The 23,694-nt window shown below is 44.3% G+C and overlaps 1 protein-coding gene across 2 annotated transcripts in view; it reads right to left on the reverse strand.

The window, feature by feature from the left end:
• Positions 1–4,127: 4,127 nt before the first annotated feature.
• SYNRG (synergin gamma) overlaps positions 4,128–23,694 on the reverse strand; it is a 474,426-nt gene continuing 454,859 nt past the window's right edge. For both annotated transcript variants that reach the window (XM_069756583.1, XM_069756584.1), the window contains one exon: positions 4,128–4,391. In XM_069756583.1, coding sequence (XP_069612684.1) covers positions 4,260–4,391 — 132 coding nt within the window. In that variant the 3' untranslated portion in view covers positions 4,128–4,259. The remainder of the gene's footprint in view (positions 4,392–23,694) is intronic.

The following is a 23,694-nucleotide window of genomic DNA, read 5'->3' on the forward strand; positions in this document are numbered from 1 at the left end:
CCTGTACACGTGGCCGATATTGCAGGATTCCCAGGATCTTTTTAGAAGGGTATCTGACTTACGATCCATGGGATCAGATGATATAGCAGCATCCTCTACCGGCAGGGAGGACCGACGGGAGGTAGAGGCAACTGCCGCATCTACCTTGGGAGCTTTAACCCAAGAGGCCAGATCCTCATCATCGAATGGATACCGCCTCTTGGAAGCTGCGGGCATAAAAAGCTCTCTGCCCTTGTTTTTCCCATTCCTTTTTCATCAAATCTTTAACTGCCTAGATTACCGGAAATGCTCGGCCTTTTAGCTGGGAGAGACCTGCGAACATAACTTCCTGAGGAGTCTGGGGTTCTTTGCTTTCTGACAACCCCATCGTGTCTCTTACTGACTTGACTAAGTTGTTAATGCTGTCAGTTGGAAAACACACGTGCTCTTCTTCTTCAGAGGATACAGACCCCTGGGATGTATCAGAATTAATTTCGCCACTATCGGATGAGGAATCAGCTCTGGGAGAGGAAAATTTTTTGCTGGGTTTCCTTCCCATTATACTACTAGAACCTCCGTTCTTACTGAACCCTCCTCCTGCAGGGTATGCCCAATATAAATCTGACATAACCTTTTAGGGTAAGCGTCTGGAAGGGGTTGAGAACATAGGGCACATTCCTTGTGCTTGGATTTTCCACTTTTTTTAGACTAGGGACATGTAAAACAGAAAAAAAGGCGTCCATCTGCTTGATAGGCGTGATTATTAACACTCACCAAAGCAGATTGTCAGCAAGATACCGACTGTGGGGATAAAGGCCCAGGCTGAGATGTGGAATGAGCTGACTTGTTATCCTCTCCAGCTTTATCCATGGAACCACTCTGCTTAGAGGGTCCACTTCCACTTTTCCTGCCACTGCCGTGAGCAGGCACCATTACCTCCTCCAGTGGGAGCGAAACAGGGTCACTTGGGGATGACATTGTAGTGCACCAGCATACCAACTGGGTGGTGCTTATATACTACTGGCTATTAGTGACATTTCCACCTTTCTTTTTCTCTCTTCTTAAAGGTACCGTCACACTTAGCGACGCTGCAGCGATACCGACAACGATCCGGATCGCTGCAGCGTCGCTGTTTGGTCGCTGGAGAACTGTCACACAGACCGCTCTCCAGCGACCAACGATCCCGAGGTCCCCGGTAACCAGGGTAAACATCGGGTAACTAAGCGCAGGGCCGCGCTTAGTAACCCGATGTTTACCCTGGTTACCAGCGTAAAAAAACAAACAGTACATACTTACATTCAGCTGTCTGTCCCTTGCCGTCTGGTTCCTGCACTGACTGCTGGCCGTAAAGTGAAAGTGAAAGCACAGCACAGCGGTGAGTCACACAGCGGTGACTCACCGCTGTGGCTGTGCTCTGCTTTCACTTTACGGCCAGCAGTCAGTGCAGGAACCAGACGGCAAGGGACAGACAGCTGAATGTAAGTATGTACTGTTTGTTTTTTTACGCTGGTAACCAGGGTAAACATCGGGTTACTAAGCGCGGCCCTGCGCTTAGTTACCCGATGTTTACCCTGGTTACCAGTGAAGACATCGCTGAATCGGTGTCACACACGCCGATTCAGCGATGTCTACGGGGAGTCCAGCGACGAAATAAAGTTCTGGACTTTCTTCCCCGACCAGCGATCTCCCAGCAGGGGCCTGATCGCTGCTGCCTGTCACACTGGACGATATCGCTAGCGAGGACGCTGCAACGTCACGGATCGCTAGCGATATCGTCTAGTGTGACAGTACCTTTAGGCCACTGTAGTCCCGATTCGGGAAGGGAAAGAAGCGGATTATTGAAACATCAGGTGTTACAACTACTTGTATTGCTCCTTGTAAGCCTACTGAAGGCAGTATGTCATAATATAGCGATGAAAGAAAAGAATATCGCAGACTCACAAATCATCGTTTCACTTGACGCCATCCTTTTACCACCTGTTCCCCCTCGCCGCGTCAGACGGCTGCCAACTTATACAAGGTCATTTTTATATTGCTGTAAATTTCATATTTTGGATGGAAATTCTCTTTAATTATATTTGGACACAACATTTCTTTTGTTTTGGATACAGAACATAATGCGAATAAAAAAGTGTACTTCAGTGACAAAAGATTCAAAGCTAATTTTTCAACATTTTCAAATTTCATCTATTTATAAGATCCACATATAATTCCAGCAATACTTCATGTAATACAATTTCACTACAGTGCAACAAACAAATAGTAGTCTCTGGTTTCATATAAATAAAATAACACATTAAAATGCTTACAACACAAGTATAAATCAGAAATAAAAGGAATTTATTCCTGTGATGTAACTGGCAGTGCTGACTATTAGACCTCCTCATTTTTTATTCATTCTTCACATCCAACTTAAATGTTTTTTTAAAGGAGTAATCCGCTCACTTCTGCATTGGACAGTGAAGTCTGGTGACATCAGCTGTGAGGATATCCGCCTGATGTTTGTGCAAGTGGTAGGTATTGCCCATCTGCTATATTAGGGGGAATCTGACACCAGGTTTTTGTCATCTCCTTCAAGAGCAGCATAATGTAGGTACCCGGATTCCAGCGATGTGACACTTACTGAGCTTCATGCTGTCATTTAGTTAAAATCACCCTTATCTACTGCAGATCTAGCAGTTATTTAAATGATTATATCTGTATAACCCAGCCCACACCACTGACTGACAGATTTCAGCCCATTTCAATTGTACACATGCCAGTAGTGTGGCGGGGTTACACAGAGGTCATTAATATAGAGGACAACTTGCCAGCAGATTTATTAGTCCTCTGGATCTGATAAAACCATGATTTTATCAAAACTACACTAAAGGTACCGTCACACTAAGCGACGCTGCAGCGATACCGACAACGATCCGGATCGCTGCAGCGTTGCTGTTTGGTCGCTGGAGAGCTGTCACACAGACCGCTCTCCAGCGACCAACGATCCCGAGGTCCCCGGTAACCAGGGTAAACATCGGGTAACTAAGCGCAGGGCCGCGCTTAGTAACCCGATGTTTACCCTGGTTACCATCATTAAAGTAACAAAAACAAACGTTACATACTTACCTACCGCTGTCTGTCCCCGGCGCTGTGCTTCTCTGCTCTGGCTGTGAGCGCCGGGCAGCCGGAAAGCAGAGCGGTGACGTCACCGCTCTGCTTTCCGGCCGCTGTGCTCACAGCCAGAGCAGAGAAGCACAGCGCCGGGGACAGACAGCGGTAGGTAAGTATGTACTGTTTGTTTTTTTTACTTTAACGATGGTAACCAGGGTAAACATCGGGTTACTAAGCGCGGCCCTGCGCTTAGTTACCCGATGTTTACCCTGGTTACCAGCGAAGACATCGCTGAATCGGTGTCACACACACTGATTCAGCGATGTCTGCGGGGAGTCCAGCGACGAAACAAAGTTCTGGACTTTCTTCCCCGACCAGTGACAGCACAGCAGGGGCCTGATCGCTGCTGCCTGTCACACTGGACGATATCGCTAGCGAGGACGCTGCAACGTCACGGATCGCTAGCGATATCGTCTAGTGTGACGGTACCTTAAGGAGCTCAGAAAGTGACACTGAAACCAGGCTGTCTACATTACTCTGCTCTTAGATTAGGGTGCCAAACCTGGCATTTAAGCCTCCAAATATCTGTAGATGTGAAGTCACTCACCCTGCTCACCCTTTGATGTGGAGGAAGTTACCAGAGCAGGATTACTCCTTTAAAGGGAACTTGCGACTTCAGAAAACACTATTCACTTGCAGATATAAAGTTAATTTGCATGGAAAGAGGTACAATCTTACTGAAAGTGTGGCTACCAGGAGAATAACTTATTTCCTGACAGAAACCGATGGCTTTCAGTTATGGGGCATGCATGGAGTGGTAGTGTTTAAAACTTTGAGGAGCAGCTGTGAGCATGCCCCATGACTTTGAGAGCTCAGTCTGCACATACCTGCTGAGGAGAGAGCTATCAAAGTGCCAGGGTGTGCATATTACACTGTGATTACTGTAACCTCTCTGTGCATGCCCCATGACTGAAAGCTGGCGGCTCCTGGCAGGAAATAAGATCACTTTTTTCCGGTATCTGCACTTCTAGTAAGGTAGACTGACAGCACAGTAATGCTAATTACCTGCAGATAAAAAGCGTTTTTTTGAGGTGATAAGTTCCCTTTAAAGGTAGATGATAGATTTCTTACTTTCTAGAGGTCTTAAAAAGAACTCTACCAGAAATTCTTAAAACAGTCACTGTACATTACAATAAATCTGGCAGTAAAAGTCCGGGAGGTTTAGGTTCAACGCAATTAATCCAGAAATTCGCACAGCTTGCATGATACTGGTGGCCCCCATAGGACAGTTTAAAATGATCAGTTTCAGAATTAAATGCCTGTAGAAAGAAAGAACCAATTAAAACTGTAATGAAGTAAATAGAGCAATAGGTTTTTATGTCATTATTTATATTATTATTTATAATTAACAATAAATTAAATCTATAGGTTACGATTACATATTCCTGTTACAGGAATGGGAATGTAGCATCAGAAAATAACAGTTTAAATAATAACACTTGCAATTTTTAATATTTTTTTGCTTATATAGTGCAGTATAGGCCATTATGAACACTTTAAAGGGAATGTGTAATATAAAAATGACATTGTTTACATAAGGATTTTGCATTAAATGTGTTTTTTTTAACACTTTTTTTTGGCAATTTTATCTTTCCATTTAACAATTTTCATTAAAAATAGAATTAGAAGTCTTAGGCTACTTTCACACATCAGGCTTTTTGATTCAGGCACAATCTGGCAATTTTTGGGAAAAACGGATCCGTTTTTTTCCCATAGAGTTGTATAAGCGCCGGATTGTGCCTGATGGCCAGACGTTACATCCATTTTTTTCCGGATCCGTCCAAATAGTCGTTTCCGGCGGACAGAGAAAACGTCCACTGCAACTTTTTTTTTTGCGGAAAGAACCGCACAGTGACGGAATCGGCCAAAAACACATGAAACGGAGGTGTGAAACAATGAATCGGCGCCCGGATCCAGTTTTCAAGGCATATTCCATGCAAATCAGGCAGATTTTCTCTTTCTCTCTCTCCTCCCCAGAACCAGGAAGTAAAAAAAAAAAATCCATGCGCATTGAGGACCGGATCCGGCTATAAAACAGATCCGGCGCATCAGTTTTTCACAATTTACATTGGATCCGTTTTTTTTAAAAAAAAAAGCCGGATTTAGCCTGAAAACAAAAAACTGATGTGTGAAACTAGCCTGAGGCTGGGTTCACATTAGCATATGTGTGTGCAGCGTATACCTGCGTACCGAATCCGCATGCGTCTTGCGTACATATATTTAACATTGTGTACGCAGGAACATGCCTTTGCATCAGTTCACATGCGGATGAGTACGCATGCGTCATTTCACGGTGTGCGGCAAATGCAACATGTTGCATTTTTGAGGCGTCAATTAAGAGCAGACATACGCATGCGGATGAGTGCGTCAAAACAAAGCATTACTGTCTATAGGAATGCATTGTTACTCAACGACTTGTATGCATGCGTTCGATACGCATGCGTTCTTCATACTAATCATGTCTAGGATATGATTTCACCACCTGCAAAATCCCTGCTATATAAAATGGGGTCTGGAGACAGGAAGTCCATTACTCTCAAGGCTCTGGATGTGAGCACAAGACTCTGGATAGCAGCTTTGAAAATGTCTATCTGTCTCACTGCATTCTGTACTCTGTACTTATGTTTAGCTTTCTATTCCTTCTAGACTGTGACGTGTTCCTGTACTACTGGACTCTTCCTTGCCTGGATTGCTCCTTCCTGTCCAGGATTACCTGTCGTGGATTGCTCCTGTGGCCCTGTGTAAGCATGAATTGTGTACTTTTCAATTACTATGTTGCTCTGCCCAGTCTCAGTTTTCTTTTTTTTTTTCCTCGTAGACTGTGTGATGCTGCTGTCTCCGGTGTTCTGCTGCTGTCCTAGTGCTGTGCTGCTGTCACAGGTCTGTGCTGCCTGCAGTGCTGTTGGACTGCTGCCTGTAATGTAAGTATTGGCCTTCAAAATTTTTTTTGTTTGCTTTGGCTCTTTTAACAAGTTCAATTTTTCTTATCTGTTTTTTTCTGTAGTGTTTCACTTGACTGCTGCCTGCTGTTCCAACGTGTCCTCCAGTGAAGACTCTGCTTCCAAGAGTAGACATGACACTGATTATGTAATCACATTTCATATACTGATTGGTATGTATTGACTGGCAATACTACACGTGTTAAATCATGTATTTTCTTTACAGGAACCTTCCAGTGCGGAAGAGAAGGAGCAGTCAAGTTGAAATGAATCTTCCCAGGGTCCTGGGGTTCAAATTCCTGAGGAGTAAAGACAAGGTGTAAGTAGTCTTTTCAGTATCAGACTTGAAATATTTTTTCATGACCTTGGGATTTTTCGTTTTTCCGTGTTCGTTTTTCACTCCCCTCCTTCCCAGAGCCATAACTTTTTTATTTTTCCGTCAATTTGGCCATGTGAGGGCTTATTTTTTGCGGGACGAGTTGTACTTTTGAACGATGTCATTGGTTTTAGCATGTCGTGTACTAGAAAACGGGACAAAAATTCCAAGTGCGGTGAAATTGCAAAGAAAGTGCAATCCCACACTTGTTTTTTGTTTGGCTTTTTTGCTAGGTTCACTAAATGCTAAAACTGACCTGACATTATGATTCCCCCGGTCATTACGAGTTCATAGACACCTAGCATGACTAGGTTATGTTTTACCTAAGTAATGAAAAAAAAATCCACTTTGCTAAAAAAAAAAAAAAAAAAAAAAAAAATTGTGCCATTTTCCGATACTCGTAGCGTCTCCATTTTTCGTGATCTGGGGTCGGTTGAGGGCTTATTTTTTGCGTGCCGAGATGACGTTTTTAATGATAGCATTTTGGTGCAGATATGTTCTTTTGATCGCCCGTTATTGCATTTTAATGCAATGTCACGGCGACCTAAAAAATGTAATTCTGGCGTTTCAATTTTTTTTTTCGCTACGCCGTTTAGCGAACAGGTTAATGCTTTTTTTTAATTGATAGATCGGGCGATTCTGAGCGCGGCGATACCAAATATGTGTAGATTTGAATTTTTTTTTATTGATTTATTTTGATTGGGGCGAAAGGGGGGTGATTTAAACTTTTAGATATTTTTTATTTTTTTCACATTTTTTTTAACTTTTTTTTTTTTTTTTTTTTTTACTTTTGCCATACTTCAATAGCCTCCATGGGAGGCTAGAAGCAGGCACAACGCGATCGGCTCTGCTACATAGCAGCGATCTGCTGTTCGCTGCTATGTAGTAGAATTGCAGGTGTGCTGTGAGCGCCGACCACAGGGTGGCGCTCACAGCCACCGGTGATCAGTAACCATAGAGGTCTCTAAGACCTCTATGGTTACCATCCTGATGCATCGCCGACTCCCGATCATGTGACGGGGTCAGCGATGACGTCATTTCCGGCCGCCCGGCCGGAAGCGTTAGTTAAATGCCGCTGTCTGCGTTTGACAGCGGCATTTAACTAGTTAATAGGTGCGGGCAGATCGCGATTCTGCCCGAGCCTATTACGGGCACATGTCAGCTGTTCAAAACAGCTGACATGTCCCGGCTTTGATGCGGGCTCACCGCCAGAGCCCGCATCAAAGCAGGGGATCTGACCTCGGAAGTACTATCCCGTCCGAGGTCAGAAAGGGGTTAAAACTTCATGACTTATTATTTTTTGTTTTATTATTTTATTTAATCTATAGGTTCGACAACGTGAAGAAGGCCAACCTGTCATTGATAATGACGTACTCATTACACTGGTGCAAGAGCGAGTAGCTTTGTGGGAGCCCCGTGAGCTTAATCATTCTGACTCGGTATTGATTCGACGACTCTGGGAAGAAGTGGCCAGATCGCTGTTGGATGATTGGGAACATGCAAGGCCACAAGTCAGAAAGGATTTTCTTGAGTATTGCAATGTGGTCTGACGTCACGCGTCTGTTTTGCTCTAAATGTTGGTGTCTTTTTTTATACAATTAATTTTTATTTTCTTCCCCCTTCACAGGGAAGAGAGTAAAAGTCTGTTGGTGATCCATGAAGGATCGCCTCAACAAGGATAAAAAGAGAGGAGATTCGAGTTTGAAGTGGTGCTGCTCCAAAGCTCTCAAAATATAAATACAATTGTATGCGGTCTTTTCTGAGGCCTGCGGTTGCTCAGCGAACGTGAGTATCATTTCCGTTGTCTTACTATTATATAAACGATAAACTTTTTTAAAAAAAAAATGTTTTTCTTTTATTTTCCACACAGAACCTGGTGCAGCACACGGCAACTTGGTTCTTCCTCTGCTGGAGCGGCCAGGCAACGAACTGTCCCAATCATCCACCAGCAATGGAGCAACCAGGCAGGCTTCACAGGCTGGGGAACAGGCAGCCGGTCCATCAGGAGAGGGCTCTCCAAGCCCTCTGCCACTGCTTTTGTTGGGACTTCTTGTCAGCGGCAGAGGGCCTGGGAGAGGTCAGTCATGCCTGAGTTTATTCACTTAAGCTCGGTCTTCCAGGATGGGATGAAGGTGATTGGAAATAGACTGGACAGTGGGTTCACTCAGGTGAACACACTTTTCCAGGATGTCCACAGACTCCTTGACCGCCTGGAAGCCGACCTTCAGAGACCGGCGGAACATTTTTCTTCAGCAAAAGAGGGAGGCGTGTCGGAAAACCTTATGCCTGAACTCCAGCTGAACGTCATGCAAGCCTGTCAGGTTGCTTACAACCAGGCATTGCAGTAGTCCCGAAGCTACTATCCACTGGCCGGATTTTACCAGCAGGCGAACATTTCTTTTCCGACACAGCAACAAGGCCAAGCACAGCATCAGTGGGCGAAGACGCCAGCAACGAACTATCCTCCATCAAAACCGCCGGACATTACGGCTGTTCCCCCAGGTCACAGCTACACCACACTCCACAGTGCAGCACCTCTGCAGCATGCAGCAGCTACCAAGCTCCAGAGTGCAGCACCCCTGCAGCAAGCCGCATCCACCACACTGCCCAGTCCAGCACCATGCCAGCACACTGCTACAGAGGCCACCACTCCCACACAGCCAACCAAGAAATGCAGACGTACCTACAAAAAACAGACTACCACTAGTGCCTATGCGCCACAGGAAAAAGACGACATGGAGCCAAAAATGTTGGACAAAAGTGGACCCACCACCTCTACCTTCACCTCCCAATGTGTCTATGTTGTCAAATCTGTCACTACCTTCCCTTGATTCTCTCCCTTCCTATTTGTCTATCCATTCACACCATTCTACTCCTAATGTGTCATCTACTCCCAATGTGTCCAGTCCTATCCAGGAGCCAATCCTGCAATTTATTGCCCCTTCTCCTGTAACCCCTTTATCATCAAATGCTATGCAATCATCACAGCTCAACACCCCTAAGTTCCACAATAACTCACCATCAGACAGACCCCATACATTAACCCATTTGTTGTTTAATGCAAAATAAACAGTTTGTTATGGTTGTTAAATAAAAATTTTATTTTGTTTGCACAATGTGTTTCTTTGCCTCTTTATGTGAAAACACACACTTGTGTATTGTATTTTTGAGTGAAGTTGTAACGGGTGTTTAACTGGAGGTGCTTTATTAGTAGTAAAGTCAGCAAACATTACAGGTACATTTACTTAAAGTGTATTAAACCATATCGTCTTACCATGTAAGACGTCCAGTATCAGAAACAAAGTAAGCAGCAAACTTATCTCTCATCTGGGCAACTTCCACTGTAGTCCTCAGAGATCACGGTAATCCTGCAAAGTGCTAGCAACAGGTTCGTCAAGTTCTAATTGTTGTCGCTCTTTTGCCAGGATGTAATTGTGCATAACACCACAAGCATTGACCACATCATCAATTGTCTCAGTTTTTAGATTGATTGGTGTTCCCAAAATGCTCCATTTAGAGGTCAGCAAACCAAAGGCACACTCCACAGTTCTTCGTGCCCTTCTCAGTCGGTTTTTAAAAATCCTTTTGGTGTGATTCAAGTCTCAACTCGAGTACGGTTTTATGAGGTTGGCACACATTTGAAACGCCTCATCCCCAACCACACCAAACGGCATTGGCGGTCCTTCATTGTTCGGAAGAGGTTGTGGCGGTGGAAAATTTTAATTATCACCATACAAACATTGGCCCATGTCAGAGTTTTTGAAAGTGTGACAGTCATTAACTCGTCCAAATGAGCAAACGTCAACAGCGACAAATCGACACTCAGCATCTACAATCAACATGAGAACAATCGAAAAGTATTTTTTGTAATTAAAATACTCGGATCCACTTCCAGCAGGAGCAGGCTTCATAATCTAAATGTGTTTGCCGTCCACAGCACCCAAACAGTTTGCAAAATTACAAATTTCATGGAATTTTGCAGTACTTTCAGCCAGAGTTAAGTTGTGGGTTGGGGGAGGAATTCTGCACGCAGAACGTCACATAAAGCACGGCAGGTGTCTCGCACAATCCCAGAAAGGGTAGACACTCCAATCTGGAATTGCAAATGTAGAGATGATAAGGTCTCTCTGGTAGCCAGGAATCTGCCAAACAGAAAATAGAAAAAAAAAATCAGTACATGGCTGTTATAACAATAGTACAAATGACATGTAATTATTTTTATAAATTACGTACTTCAGGGTCACCAACAGATGTTCCTCAGCAGGAATTGCTTGACGTAGTTGTGTGTCCTACCTGGTGATGGATCCTCAGACACGTTGCAGGAAGTCATCGAAGCTCTGTTCTGACATCCTCGTGTAGTCGAAAAACTTCTCCGGGTTTTCACGCAGCTCGCTGTACAACGAGTGGTAGGCTCCACGGTTCTCTCGGAGATCAAGGATGGGTGTTGCCAGTAGTGACAACGACTTCGTCTTGCTCTTCTTCTTTCTGTTTCATAAGCCACAGCAAAGGCAAAAGCCAATTCCAAATCCAGATTACAATAGAAGCTCTCCATGCCAAGATCCATCTTGCAGCTGGATACAGCAGCAAAAGATGAGGATTTCATCTGTGTAGGGTATATATACAGAATCCCCATGAGACATGCCCATTGTGTGTGGCTTTTGTCAAGGAAATTCTCCTGGAACAGCATTTGCCGCATAACAAAATTCATGGAAATTTTGAACGCATGCACAGAAACAACGCAAACGCATGCACAAACGCACACAAATGCATGCACACGCGTTTTTGGCGTCATGCGAAAGCTGATGCGGATAAAAAAAGCAGCGTAACCATGCATTTGTGCATGCAGAAGATACGCTGTGGACAGATATGCAAATGTGTATTTAGCCTTAGCCACTGGGGTATTTTTAGACTAACTTGCTTATGTTACAAGGAATCCACATGGACATTATCCACAATGAACAGCCTCTGAAATGATCTTTTTATCGTATCTCATGAATGTGCAAAGCTCATTGCGAAGAAGAAGGGGATGAGGGCTGTCAGCTGTGACGCATGTTGTGTTTGATGGATCCTGCTTTCAGTCACTGTAAACCATTGCCTTTCATGATATGGAAACTGCTGTAAACTTTTCCTTAAACTAAAAGGGAATGTTAGACTACCCCCAGCGGCCAGGGTGAAAATTGCAGTAACTAATTGTGTTTTATAAAGGATATTGAAGAAAAAAAAAAAAAACACCCACTGCCAAAAATCACAAAAACCTGATTGAAACAACTAGTTATATTTTTGACAAGACATTCCCTTTAGGCTATATTCACACTTAGCGGTTTTTACCGCGGAACCGCCGCGATTTTGATGCTGCGGGTCCGCAGCAGTTTCCATAGCGTTTACAGTAACATGTAAACCCTATGGAAACCGCAAACCGCTGTGCACATGCTGCGGGAAAAACCGCGCGGGAACGCAGCAGTTTACAACCCGCAGCATGTCACTTCTTTGTGCAGAATCGCTGCGATTCTGCACCCATAGGAATACATTGAACCGCTTACTTCCCGCATGGGGCTGTGCCCACGTTGCGGGAAGTAAGCGGATAATGTGCGGGTGGTACCCGGGGTGGAGGAGAGGATACTCTCCTCCAGGCCCTGGGAACCATATTTGGGGTTAAAAAATAAAAAATCTGGTTATACTCACCCTCTGATGTCCGGAGCTCCTGGGCGCTGCACGCGGCCGTCCGGTCAGAGTTGCTGTGCGACCAGGACCTGCGGTGACGTCGCGGTCACATGACCGTGACGTCACGAAGGGTCCTTCTCCCACAGCATCTTAGGAACCGGACCGCCGGGTGCAGCGCCCAGGAGATCCGGACATCAGAGGGTGAGTATAACCAATTTTTATTATTTTTAACATTACTATTGATGCTGCATATTGCTGCATATGCAGCATCAATAGTATAGGCGGAAACCCGCAGCGGAAAACGCGGAACAAACCGCGATAAATCTGCAGGGAGAACCGCAGTTGTTTTGCCCTGCAGATTTATCAAATCCGCTGCGGGAGAACCCGCAGGGACCCGACGCAAGGTGTGAACATAGCCTTACAGTTAAATTCCCAGTTTCTGGTAAGTATTTGAGAAAAAAAAAATCACTGCCGCTTACAGTGCCAGCACAGTAGATTAATTTTATAGATCTATCATGCCCACTGTGCTTTTCTTTTTTATACTGATCTTTAGTGCATATTATTGTAATCCACAGCATGTCAGTTTCTCTTGTGGGTACACGGAGTTGTTACTAATGCAGATTTACCAAAAACAATTGCATTAGATGCAGAAAATCCCAAAGTCAAAAATACATATGCATTTCTAGTGCGTTTCCACTTTAATCACACATGACTTTATCAATAAAGTTTTCACAAAGCAAAATACCAGGAAGTATCAGAAACAAAGCAGATGATACATGGGCGCCATCTGTCTGCTACACGTGTTTTTCACGGACCCATAGATTTATATTGGCACTTTTCATCTGTTGTGCCAGAAAAAAAAGGGACATGTCTACATGAGTATCGCAGACACGTGGTCTGTGAAAAAAACACGGAGATGAAAACGGTTTTGTTATAACTGTTGTTTCATTTCCCCTGTCCCTATTCTCCACGTTTATCTGATCCAACCTTCCCCTCTGCCCATTTCTTTCCTTCCCCTCTACCTTTCCTAATTTTTCCTTTTCCTTCCACATCCTTTTCCTCCTGCCCTAATCCTTTTTTCTCTCTTGATACTTCTTTGGAAATAACTTCTTACATGTGTAATTGAACTAGTTATAGCTCACTTGGTTTATTTTGTATCACTCACTGTATTGACTATAACTATAATCACCTCCCCCAAAATTGTTAAAAAATCCCCCAAATAAAAAGACTATTGTTAGAAAACCAGGAGATGTGAATGGCCCCAAAAACAGAAATGTGTACATATTCTGTGAAAAACACAGATAGAACACAAGTGCATCACGGACGTCTGAGCGAGGCCTACCTTGATGTACAGTGTATTACGTGTGATGGGCTTTTCAGCATTCTATGTTTCACACTACGTATCTTTAAAGTATGCAAGTTACAATCCGTATATTGAAGTTTGAAATTCTCACAATTAATACACAATTTACTGCCAGTATTAACTGCATGATGCAAATTACCAGTAGTCAATAATCTCAGACAGATGCTATATACCGTTATTTCTGTTACAGCAAAGTATTTCACATTTTGACTCATCAGTCCAAAGCATCTGCTGATATTTTTCTGCACCCAATTACAATGTTTTCATGAATAGCTGAGTTACGTGGTCTTGTTTCAACGTCAAATATATGTTTTTTCAGGCCGCAATTCTACCATGAGGCCCACTTACTAGACTTCTCCGAAAAGTAGATGGGTGTAGTTGGGTCCCACTGGTTGCTACCAGCTCTGAGCTGCTGGAAGGAAGCATGATTTGTCTTTCATCTGCTGAACTAAATTTCATTTGGCAGACCAATGCTTCAATTGTCCTCAACATTGCCATTTATTGAAGAGCCTGTGCATATATGAGATGCAGCTTCATACTGCAGAGTGTCTGTGTACATATGAGATGCAGCTTCATACTGCAGAGTGTCTGTGTACATATGAGATGCAGCTTCATACTGCAGAGTGTCTGTGTACATATGAGATGCAGCTTCATACTGCAGTGTCTGTGTACATATGAGATGCAGCTCCATACTGCAGAGTGTCTGGGTACATATGAGATGCAGCTTCATACTGCAGAGTGTCTGTGTACATATGAGATGCAGCTTCATACTGCAGAGTGTCTGTGTACATATGAGATGCAGCTTCATACTGCAGTGTCTGTGTACATATGAGATGCAGCTCCATACTGCAGAGTGTCTGTGTACATATGAGATGCAGCTTCATACTGCAGAGTGTCTGTGTACAAATGAGATGCAGCTTCATACTGCAGAGTGTCTGTGTACATATGAGATGCAGCTTCATACTGCAGTGTCTGTGTACATATGAGATGCAGCTCCATACTGCAGAGTGTCTGGGTACATATGAGATGCAGCTTCATACTGCAGTGTCTGTGTACATATGAGATGCAGCTCCATACTGCAGAGTGTCTGGGTACTGTTATGAAAGGCAATTCAGAATCACAATGGACATGGAGGTCAGAGCACATACAGTGATCTGACAATAACCCAAAATAATAGAACGAGCTCTGAGACGTGGGAACTCTGCAGACCGCAATCCCTAATCCTATCAAACCACACTAAAGGTAGCCGTGGAGCGCTCCTGACCAGAACCTAGGCGTCTCGTCACAGCCTGAGAAACTAGCTAGTCCTAAAGATAGAAAAATAAGCCTACCTTGCCTCAGAGAAATTCCCCAAAGGAAAAGGCAGCCCCCCACATATAATGACTGTGAGTAAGATGAAAACACAAACATAGAGATGAAACAGATTTAGCAAAGTGAGGCCCGACTAGCTGAACAGAACGAGGATAGGGAAGATAACTTTGCGGTCAGCACAAAAACCTATAAATAACCACGCAGAGGGGACAAAAAGACCTTCCGCATCGACTAACGGTACGGAGGTGGTCCCTCTGCGTCTCAGAGCTTCCCGCAGGCGAGAAAAACCAATAAAGCAAGCTGGACTGAAAAATAGCAACAAAATAACATAAGCAAAACTTAGCTTTGCAGAGCAGCAGGCCACAGGAATGATCCAGGGGAAAAACAAGTCCTACACTGGAACATTGACAGGAAGCATGGATCAAAGCATCAGGTGGAGTTAAGTAGAGAAGAAGCTAACGAGCTCACCAGATCACCTGAGGGAGGAAACTCAGAAGCTGCAGTACCACTTTCCTCCACAAACGGAAGATCCCAGAGAGAATCAGCCGAAGTACCACTTGTGACCACAGGAGTGAACTCTGCCACAGAATTCACAACAGGGTACATATGAGATGCAGCTTCATACTGGAGAGTGTCTGTGTACATGTGAGATGCAGCTTCATACTGGAGAGTGTCTGGGTACATATGAGATGAAGCTTCATACTGCAGAGTGTCTGGGTACATATAAGATGCAACTTCATACTGCAGAGTGTCTGTGTACATATGAGATGCAGCTCCATACTGCAGAGTGTCTGGGTACATATGAGATGCAGCTTCATACTGCAGAGTGTCTGGGTACATATAAGATGCAACTTCATACTGCAGAGTGTCTGGGTACATATGAGATGCAGCTTCATACTGCAGAGTGTCTGTGTACATATGAGATGCAGCTTCAAACAGCAGTGTCTGTGTACATATGAGATGCAGCTTCATACTGCAGAGTGTCTGTGTACATATGAGATGCAGCTTTATACTGCAGAGTGTCTGTGTACATATGAGATGCAGCTCCATACTGCAGAGTGTCTGGGTACATATGAGATGCAGCTTCATACTGCAGAGTGTCTGGGTACATATGAGATGCAGCTTCATACTGCAGAGTGTCTGTGTACATATGAGATACAGCTCCATACTGCAGAGTGTCTGGGTACATATGAGATGCAGCTTCATACTGCAGAGTGTCTGGGTACATATAAGATGCAACTTCATACTGCAGAGTGTCTGGGTACATATGAGATGCAGCTTCATACTGCAGAGTGTCTGTGCACATATGAGATGCAGCTTCATACTGCAGTGTCTGTGTACATATGAGATGCAGCTCCATACTGCAGAGTGTCTGGGTACATATGAGATGCAGCTTCATACTGCAGTGTCTGTGTACATATGAGATGCAGCTCCATACTGCAGAGTGTCTGGGTACATATGAGATGCAGCTTCATACTGCAGAGTGTCTGTGTACATATGAGATGCAGCTTCATACTGCAGTGTCTGTGTACATATGAGATGCAGCTCCATACTGCAGAGTGTCTGTGTACATATGAGATGCAGCTTCATACTGCAGAGTGTCTGTGTACATATGAGATGCAGCTCCATACTGCAGTGTCTGTGTACATATGAGATGCAGCTTCATACTGCAGAGTGTCGGTGTACATATGAGATGCAGCTTCATACTGCAGTGTCTGTGTACATATGAGATGCAGCTCCATACTGCAGTGTCTGTGTACATATGAGATGCAGCTCCATACTGCAGAGTGTCTGGGTACATATGAGATGCAGCTTCATACTGCAGAGTGTCTGTGTACATATGAGATGCAGCTCCATACTGCAGAGTGTCTGTGTACATATGAGATGCAGCTTCATACTGCAGAGTGTCTGTGTACATATGAGATGCAGCTTCATACTGCAGAGTGTCGGTGTACATATGAGATGCAGCTTCATACTGCAGAGTGTCGGTGTACATATGAGATGCAGCTTCATACTGCAGTGTCTGTGTACATATGAGATGCAGCTCCATACTGCAGTGGCTGTGTACATATGAGATGCAGCTCCATACTGCAGAGTGTCTGGGTACATATGAGATGCAGCTTCATACTGCAGAGTGTCTGGGTACATATGAGATGCAGCTTCATACTGCAGAGTGTCTGGGTACATATGAGATGCAGCTTCATACTGCAGAGTGTCTGGGTACATATGAGATGCAGCTTCACACTGCAGAGTGTCTGGGTACATATGAGATGCAGCTTCATACTGCAGAGTGTCTGTGTACATATGAGATGCAGCTTCATAATGCAGTGTCTGTGTACATATGAGATGCAGCTTCATACTGCAGAATGTCTGGGTACATATGAGATGCAGCTTCATACTGCAGAGTGTCTGGGTACATATGAGATGCAGCTTCATACTGCAGAGTGTCTGGGTACATATGAGATGCAGCTTCACACTGCAGAGTGTCTGGGTACATATGAGATGCAGCTTCACACTGCAGAGTGTCTGGGTACATATGAGATGCAGCTACATACTGCAGTGTCTGTGTACATATGAGATGCAGCTTCATACTGCAGAGTGTCTGGGTACATATGAGATGGAGCTTCATACTGCAGAGTGTCTGGGTACATATGAGATTCAGCTTCATACTGCAGAGTGTCTGGGTACATGTGAGATGCAGCTTCATACTGCAGAGTGTCTGTGTACATATGAGATGCAGCTTCATACTGCAGAGTGTCTGGGTACATATGAGATGCAGCTTCATACTGCAAAGTGTCTGTGTACATATGAGATGCAGCTTCATACTGCAGAGTGTCTGGGTACATATGAGATTCAGCTTCATACTGCAGAGTGTCTGGGTACATATGAGATTCAGCTTCATACTGCAGAGTGTCTGGGTACACGTGAGATGCAGCTTCATACTGCAGAGTGTCTGTGTACATATGAGATGCAGCTTCATACTGCAGAGTGTCTGGGTACATATGAGATGCAGCACCATACTGCAGTGTGTCTGTGTACACGTGAGATGCAGCTTCATACTGCAGAGTGTCTGTGTAGATATGAGATGCAGCTTCATACTGCAGAGTGTCTGTGTACATGTGAGATGCAGCTTCATACTGCAGAGTGTCTGGGTACATGTGAGATGCAGCTTCATACTGCAGAGTGTCTGGGTACATATGAGATGCAGCTTCATACTGCAGAGTGTCTGGGTACATATGAGATTCAGCTTCATACTGCAGAGTGTCTGGGTACATATGAGATGCAGCTTCATACTGCAAAGTGTCTGTGTACATATGAGATGCAGCTTCATACTGCAGAGTGTCGGTATACACGTGAGATGCAGCTTCATACTGCAGATTGTCTGTGTACATATGAGATGCAGCTTCATACTGCAGAGTGTCTGGGTACATATGAGATGCAGCTTCATACTGCAGAGTGTCTGGGTACATATGAGATGCAGCTTCATACTGCAGAGTGTCTGGGTACATATGAGATGCAGCTTCATAGTGCAGAGTGTCTGGGTACATATGAGATGCAGCTTCATACTGCAGAGTGTCTGGGTACATATGAGATGCAGCTTCATACTGCAGAGTGTCTGGGTACATATGAGATGCAGCTTCATACTGCAGAGTGTCTGTGTACATATGAGATGCAGCTTCATACTGCAGTGTCTGTGTACATATGAGATGCAGCTTCATACTGCAGAGTGTCTGGGTACATATGAGATGCAGCTTCATACTGCAGAGTGTCTGTGTACATGTGAGATGCAGCTTCATACTGCAGAGTGTCTGGGTACATATGAGATGCAGCTTCATACTGCAGTGTCTGTGTACATATGAGATGCAGCTTCATACTGCAGAGTGTCGGTATACACGTGAGACGCAGCTTCATACTGCAGAGTGTCTGGGTACATATGAGATGCAGCATCATACTGAAGAGTCTGGGTACATATGAGATGCAGCTTCATACTGCAGAGTGTCTGTGTACATATGAGATGCAGCTTCATACTGCAGAGTGTCTGGGTACATATGAGATGCAGCATCATACTGAAGAGTCTGGGTACATATGAGATGCAGCTTCATACTGCAGAGTGTCTGGGTACATATGAGATGCAGCTTCATACTGCAGAGTGTCTGGGTACATATGAGATGCAGCTTCATACTGCAGAGTGTCTGTGTACATATGAGATGCAGCTTCATACTGTAGAGTGTCTGTGTACATATGAGATGCAGCTTCATACTGCAGAGTGTCTGGGTAAATACAGTACAAACCAAAAGTTTGGACACACCTTCTCATTTAAAGATCTTTCTGTATTTTCATGACTATGAAAATTGTACATTCACACTGAAGACATCAAAACTATGAATTTACACATGTGGAATTATATACTTAACAAAAAAAAGTGTGAAACAACTGAAGTTATGTCTTATAGTCTAGGTTCTTCAAAGTAGCCACCTTTTGTTTTGATGACTGCTTTGCACACTCTTGGCATTCTCTTGATGAGCTTCAAGAGGTAGTCACTGGGAATGATTTTCAACTCACAGGTGTGCTCTGTCAGGTTTAATAAGTGGGATTTCTTGCCTTATAAATGGGGTTGGGATCATCAGTTGTGTTGTGCATTAGTCTGGTGGATACACAGCTGATACTGCTACTGAATAGACTGTTAGAATTTGTATTATGGCAAAAAAAAGCAGCTAAGTAAAGAAAAACGAGTGGCCGTCAATACTTTAAGAAATCAAGGTCAGTCAGTCCGACTAATTGGGAAAAAAGTGTCCCCAAGTGCGGTGGCAAAAACAGTCAAGTGCTACAAAGAAACTGGCTCACATAGGACCGCCCAAGGAAAGGAAGACCAAGAGTCACCTCTGCTTCTGAGGATAAGTTTATCCGAGTCACCAACCTCAGAAATCGCAGGTTAACAGCAGCTCAGATTAGAGACTAGGTCAATGCCACACAGAGTTCTAGCAGCAGACACATATCTACAACAACTGTTAAGAGGAGACTTTGTGCAGCAGGCCTTCATGGTAAAATAGCTGCTAAGAAACCACTGCTAAGGACAGGCAACAAGCAGAAGAGACTTGTTTGGGCTAAAGAACACAAGGAATGGACATTAGACCAGCGGAAATCTGTGCTTTAGTCTGATGAGTCCAAATTTGAGATCTTTGATTTCAACCACCGTGTCTTTGTGCGACGCAGAAAAGGGTGAATGGATGGACTCTACATGCCTGGTTCCCACCGTGAAGCATGGAGGAGGAGGTGTGATGGTGTGGGGGTGCTTTGCTGGTGACACTGTTGGGGATTTATTCAAACTTGAAGGCATACTGAACCAGCATGGCTACTACAGCATCTTGCAGCAGCATGCTATTCCATCCGATTTGCGTTTAGTTGGACCATGATTTATTTTTCAACAGGACAATGAGCCCAAACACACCTCCAGGCTGTGTAAGGGCTATTTGACCAAGAAGGAGAGTGATGGGCTGCTACGCCAGATGACCTGGCCTCCAGTCACCAGACCTGAACCCAATCGAGATGGTTTGGGCTGAGCTGGACCGCAGAGTGAAGTCAAAAGTGCTAAGCATCTCTGGGAACTCCTTCTAGATTGTTAGATGACCATTCCCGGTGACCACCTCTTGAAGCTCATCAAGAGAATGCCAAGAGTGTGCAAAGCAGTGATCAAAGCAAAAGGTGGCTACTTTGAAGTACCTAGAATATAAGACATATTTTCAATTGTTTCACACTTTTTTGTTCAGTATATAATTCCACATGTGTTAATTCATAGTTTTGATGCCTTCATTGTGAATGTACAATTTTCATAGTCATGAAAATACAGAAAAATCTTTAAATGAGAAGGTGTTTCCAAACTTTTGGTCTGTACTGTATGAGATGCAGCTTCATACTGCAGAGTGTCTGTGTACATGTGAGATGCAGCTTCATACTGCAGAGTGTCTGTGTACATATGAGATGCAGCTTCATACTGCAGAGTGTCGGTATACACGTGAGATGCAGCTTCATACTGCAGAGTGTCTGTGTAGATATGAGATGCAGCTTCATACTGCAGAGTGTCTGTGTACATATGAGATGCAGCTTAATACTGCAGAGTGTGTGTACATGTGAGATGCAGCTTCATACTGCAGAGTGTCTGGGTACATGTGAGATGCAGCTTCATACTGCAGAGTGTCTGGGAACATATGAGATGCAGCTTCATACTGCAGAGTGTCTGTGTACATATGAGATGCAGCTTCATACTGCAGAGTGTCGGTGTACATATGAGATGCAGCTTCATACTGCAGAGTGTCTGTGTACATATGAGATGCAGCTCCATACTGCAGTGTCTGTGTACATATGAGATGCAGCTTCATACTGCAGAGTGTCGGTATACACGTGAGATGCAGCTTCATACTGCAGAGTGTCTGTGTACATATGAGATGCAGCTTAATACTGCAGAGTGTGTGTACATGTGAGATGCAGCTTCATACTGCAGAGTGTCTGGGTACATGTGAGATGCAGCTTCATACTGCAGAGTGTCTGGGTACATGTGAGATGCAGCTTCATACTGCAGAGTGTCTGGGTACATATGAGATGCAGCTTCATACTGCAGAGTGTCTGGGTACATATGAGATTCAGCTTCATACTGCAGAGTGTCTGGGTACATATGAGATGCAGCTTCATACTGCAGAGTGTCTGTGTACATATGAGATGCAGCTTAATACTGCAGAGTGTGTGTACATGTGAGATGCAGCTTCATACTGCAGAGTGTCTGGGTACATGTGAGATGCAGCTTCATACTGCAGAGTGTCTGGGTACATATGAGATGCAGCTTCATACTGCAGAGTGTCTGGGTACATATGAGATTCAGCTTCATACTGCAGAGTGTCTGGGTACATATGAGATGCAGCTTCATACTGCAGAGTGTCTGTGTAGATATGAGATGCAGCTTCATACTGCAGAGTGTCTGGGTACATATGAGATGCAGCTTCATACTGCAGAGTGTCTGGGTACATATGAGATGCAGCTTCATACTGCAGAGTGTCTGGGTACATATGAGATGCAGCTTCATACTGCAGAGTGTCTGGGTACATATGAGATTCAGCTTCATACTGCAGAGTGTCTGGGTACACGTGAGATGCAGCTTCATACTGCAGAGTGTCTGGGTACATATGAGATGCAGCACCATACTGCAGTGTGTCTGTGTACACGTGAGATGCAGCTTCATACTGCAGAGTGTCTGTGTAGATATGAGATGCAGCTTCATACTGCAGAGTGTCTGTGTACATGTGAGATGCAGCTTCATACTGCAGAGTGTCTGGGTACATGTGAGATGCAGCTTCATACTGCAGAGTGTCTGGGTACATATGAGATGCAGCTTCATACTGCAGAGTGTCTGGGTACATATGAGATTCAGCTTCATACTGCAGAGTGTCTGGGTACATGTGAGATGCAGCTTCATACTGCAAAGTGTCTGTGTACATATGAGATGCAGCTTCATACTGCAGAGTGTCGGTATACACGTGAGATGCAGCTTCATACTGCAGAGTGTGTGTACATATGAGATGCAGCTTCATACTGCAGAGTGTCTGGGTACATATGAGATGCAGCTTCATACTGCAGTGTCTGTGTACATATGAGATGCAGCTTCATACTGCAGAGTGTCTGTGTACATATGAGATGCAGCTCCATACTGCAGTGTCTGTGTACATATGAGATGCAGCTTCATACTGCAGAGTGTCGGTGTACATATGAGATGCAGCTTCATACTGCAGAGTGTCTGTGTACATATGAGATGCAGCTCCATACTGCAGTGTCTGTGTACATATGAGATGCAGCTCCATACTGCAGAGTGTCTGGGTACATATGAGATGCAGCTTCATACTGCAGAGTGTCTGGGTACATATAAGATGCAACTTCATACTGCAGAGTGTCTGTGTACATATGAGATGCAGCTCCATACTGCAGAGTGTCTGGGTACATATGAGATGCAGCTTCATACTGCAGAGTGTCTGGGTACATATAAGATGCAACTTCATACTGCAGAGTGTCTGGGTACATATGAGATGCAGCTTCATACTGCAGAGTGTCTGTGTACATATGAGATGCAGCTTCATACAGCAGTGTCTGTGTACATATGAGATGCAGCTTCATACTGCAGAGTGTCTGTGTACATATGAGATGCAGCTTTATACTGCAGAGTGTCTGTGTACATATGAGATGCAGCTCCATACTGCAGAGTGTCTGTGTACATATGAGATGCAGCTTCATACTGCAGAGTGTCTGTGTACATATGAGATGCAGCTCCATACTGCAGTGTCTGTGTACATATGAGATGCAGCTTCATACTGCAGAGTGTCGGTGTACATATGAGATGCAGCTTCATACTGCAGAGTGTCTGTGTACATATGAGATGCAGCTTCATACTGCAGTGTCTGTGTACATATGAGATGCATCTCCATACTGCAGTGTCTGTGTACATATGAGATGCAGCTCCATACTGCAGAGTGTCTGGGTACATATGAGATGCAGCTTCATACTGCAGAGTGTCTGGGTACATATAAGATGCAACTTCATACTGCAGAGTGTGTGTACATATGAGATGCAGCTTCATACTGCAGAGTGTCTGGGTACATATGAGATGCAGCTTCATACTGCAGAGTGTCTGTGTACATGTGAGATGCAGCTTCATACTGCAGAGTGTCTGTGCACACATGAGATGCAGCTTCATACTGCAGTGTGTCTGTGTACACGTGAGATGCAGCTTCATACTGCAGAGTGTCTGGGTACATATGAGATGCAGCTTGATACTGCAGAGTGTCTGGGTACATATGAGATGCAGCTTCATACTGCAGAGTGTCTGGGTACATATGAGATGCAGCTTCATACTGCAGAGTGTCTGGGTACAT

This window comes from Ranitomeya imitator, chromosome 3 (genome assembly GCF_032444005.1).
Source record: "Ranitomeya imitator isolate aRanImi1 chromosome 3, aRanImi1.pri, whole genome shotgun sequence".
In the NCBI taxonomy this organism is placed as follows: Eukaryota; Metazoa; Chordata; class Amphibia; order Anura; family Dendrobatidae; genus Ranitomeya; species Ranitomeya imitator.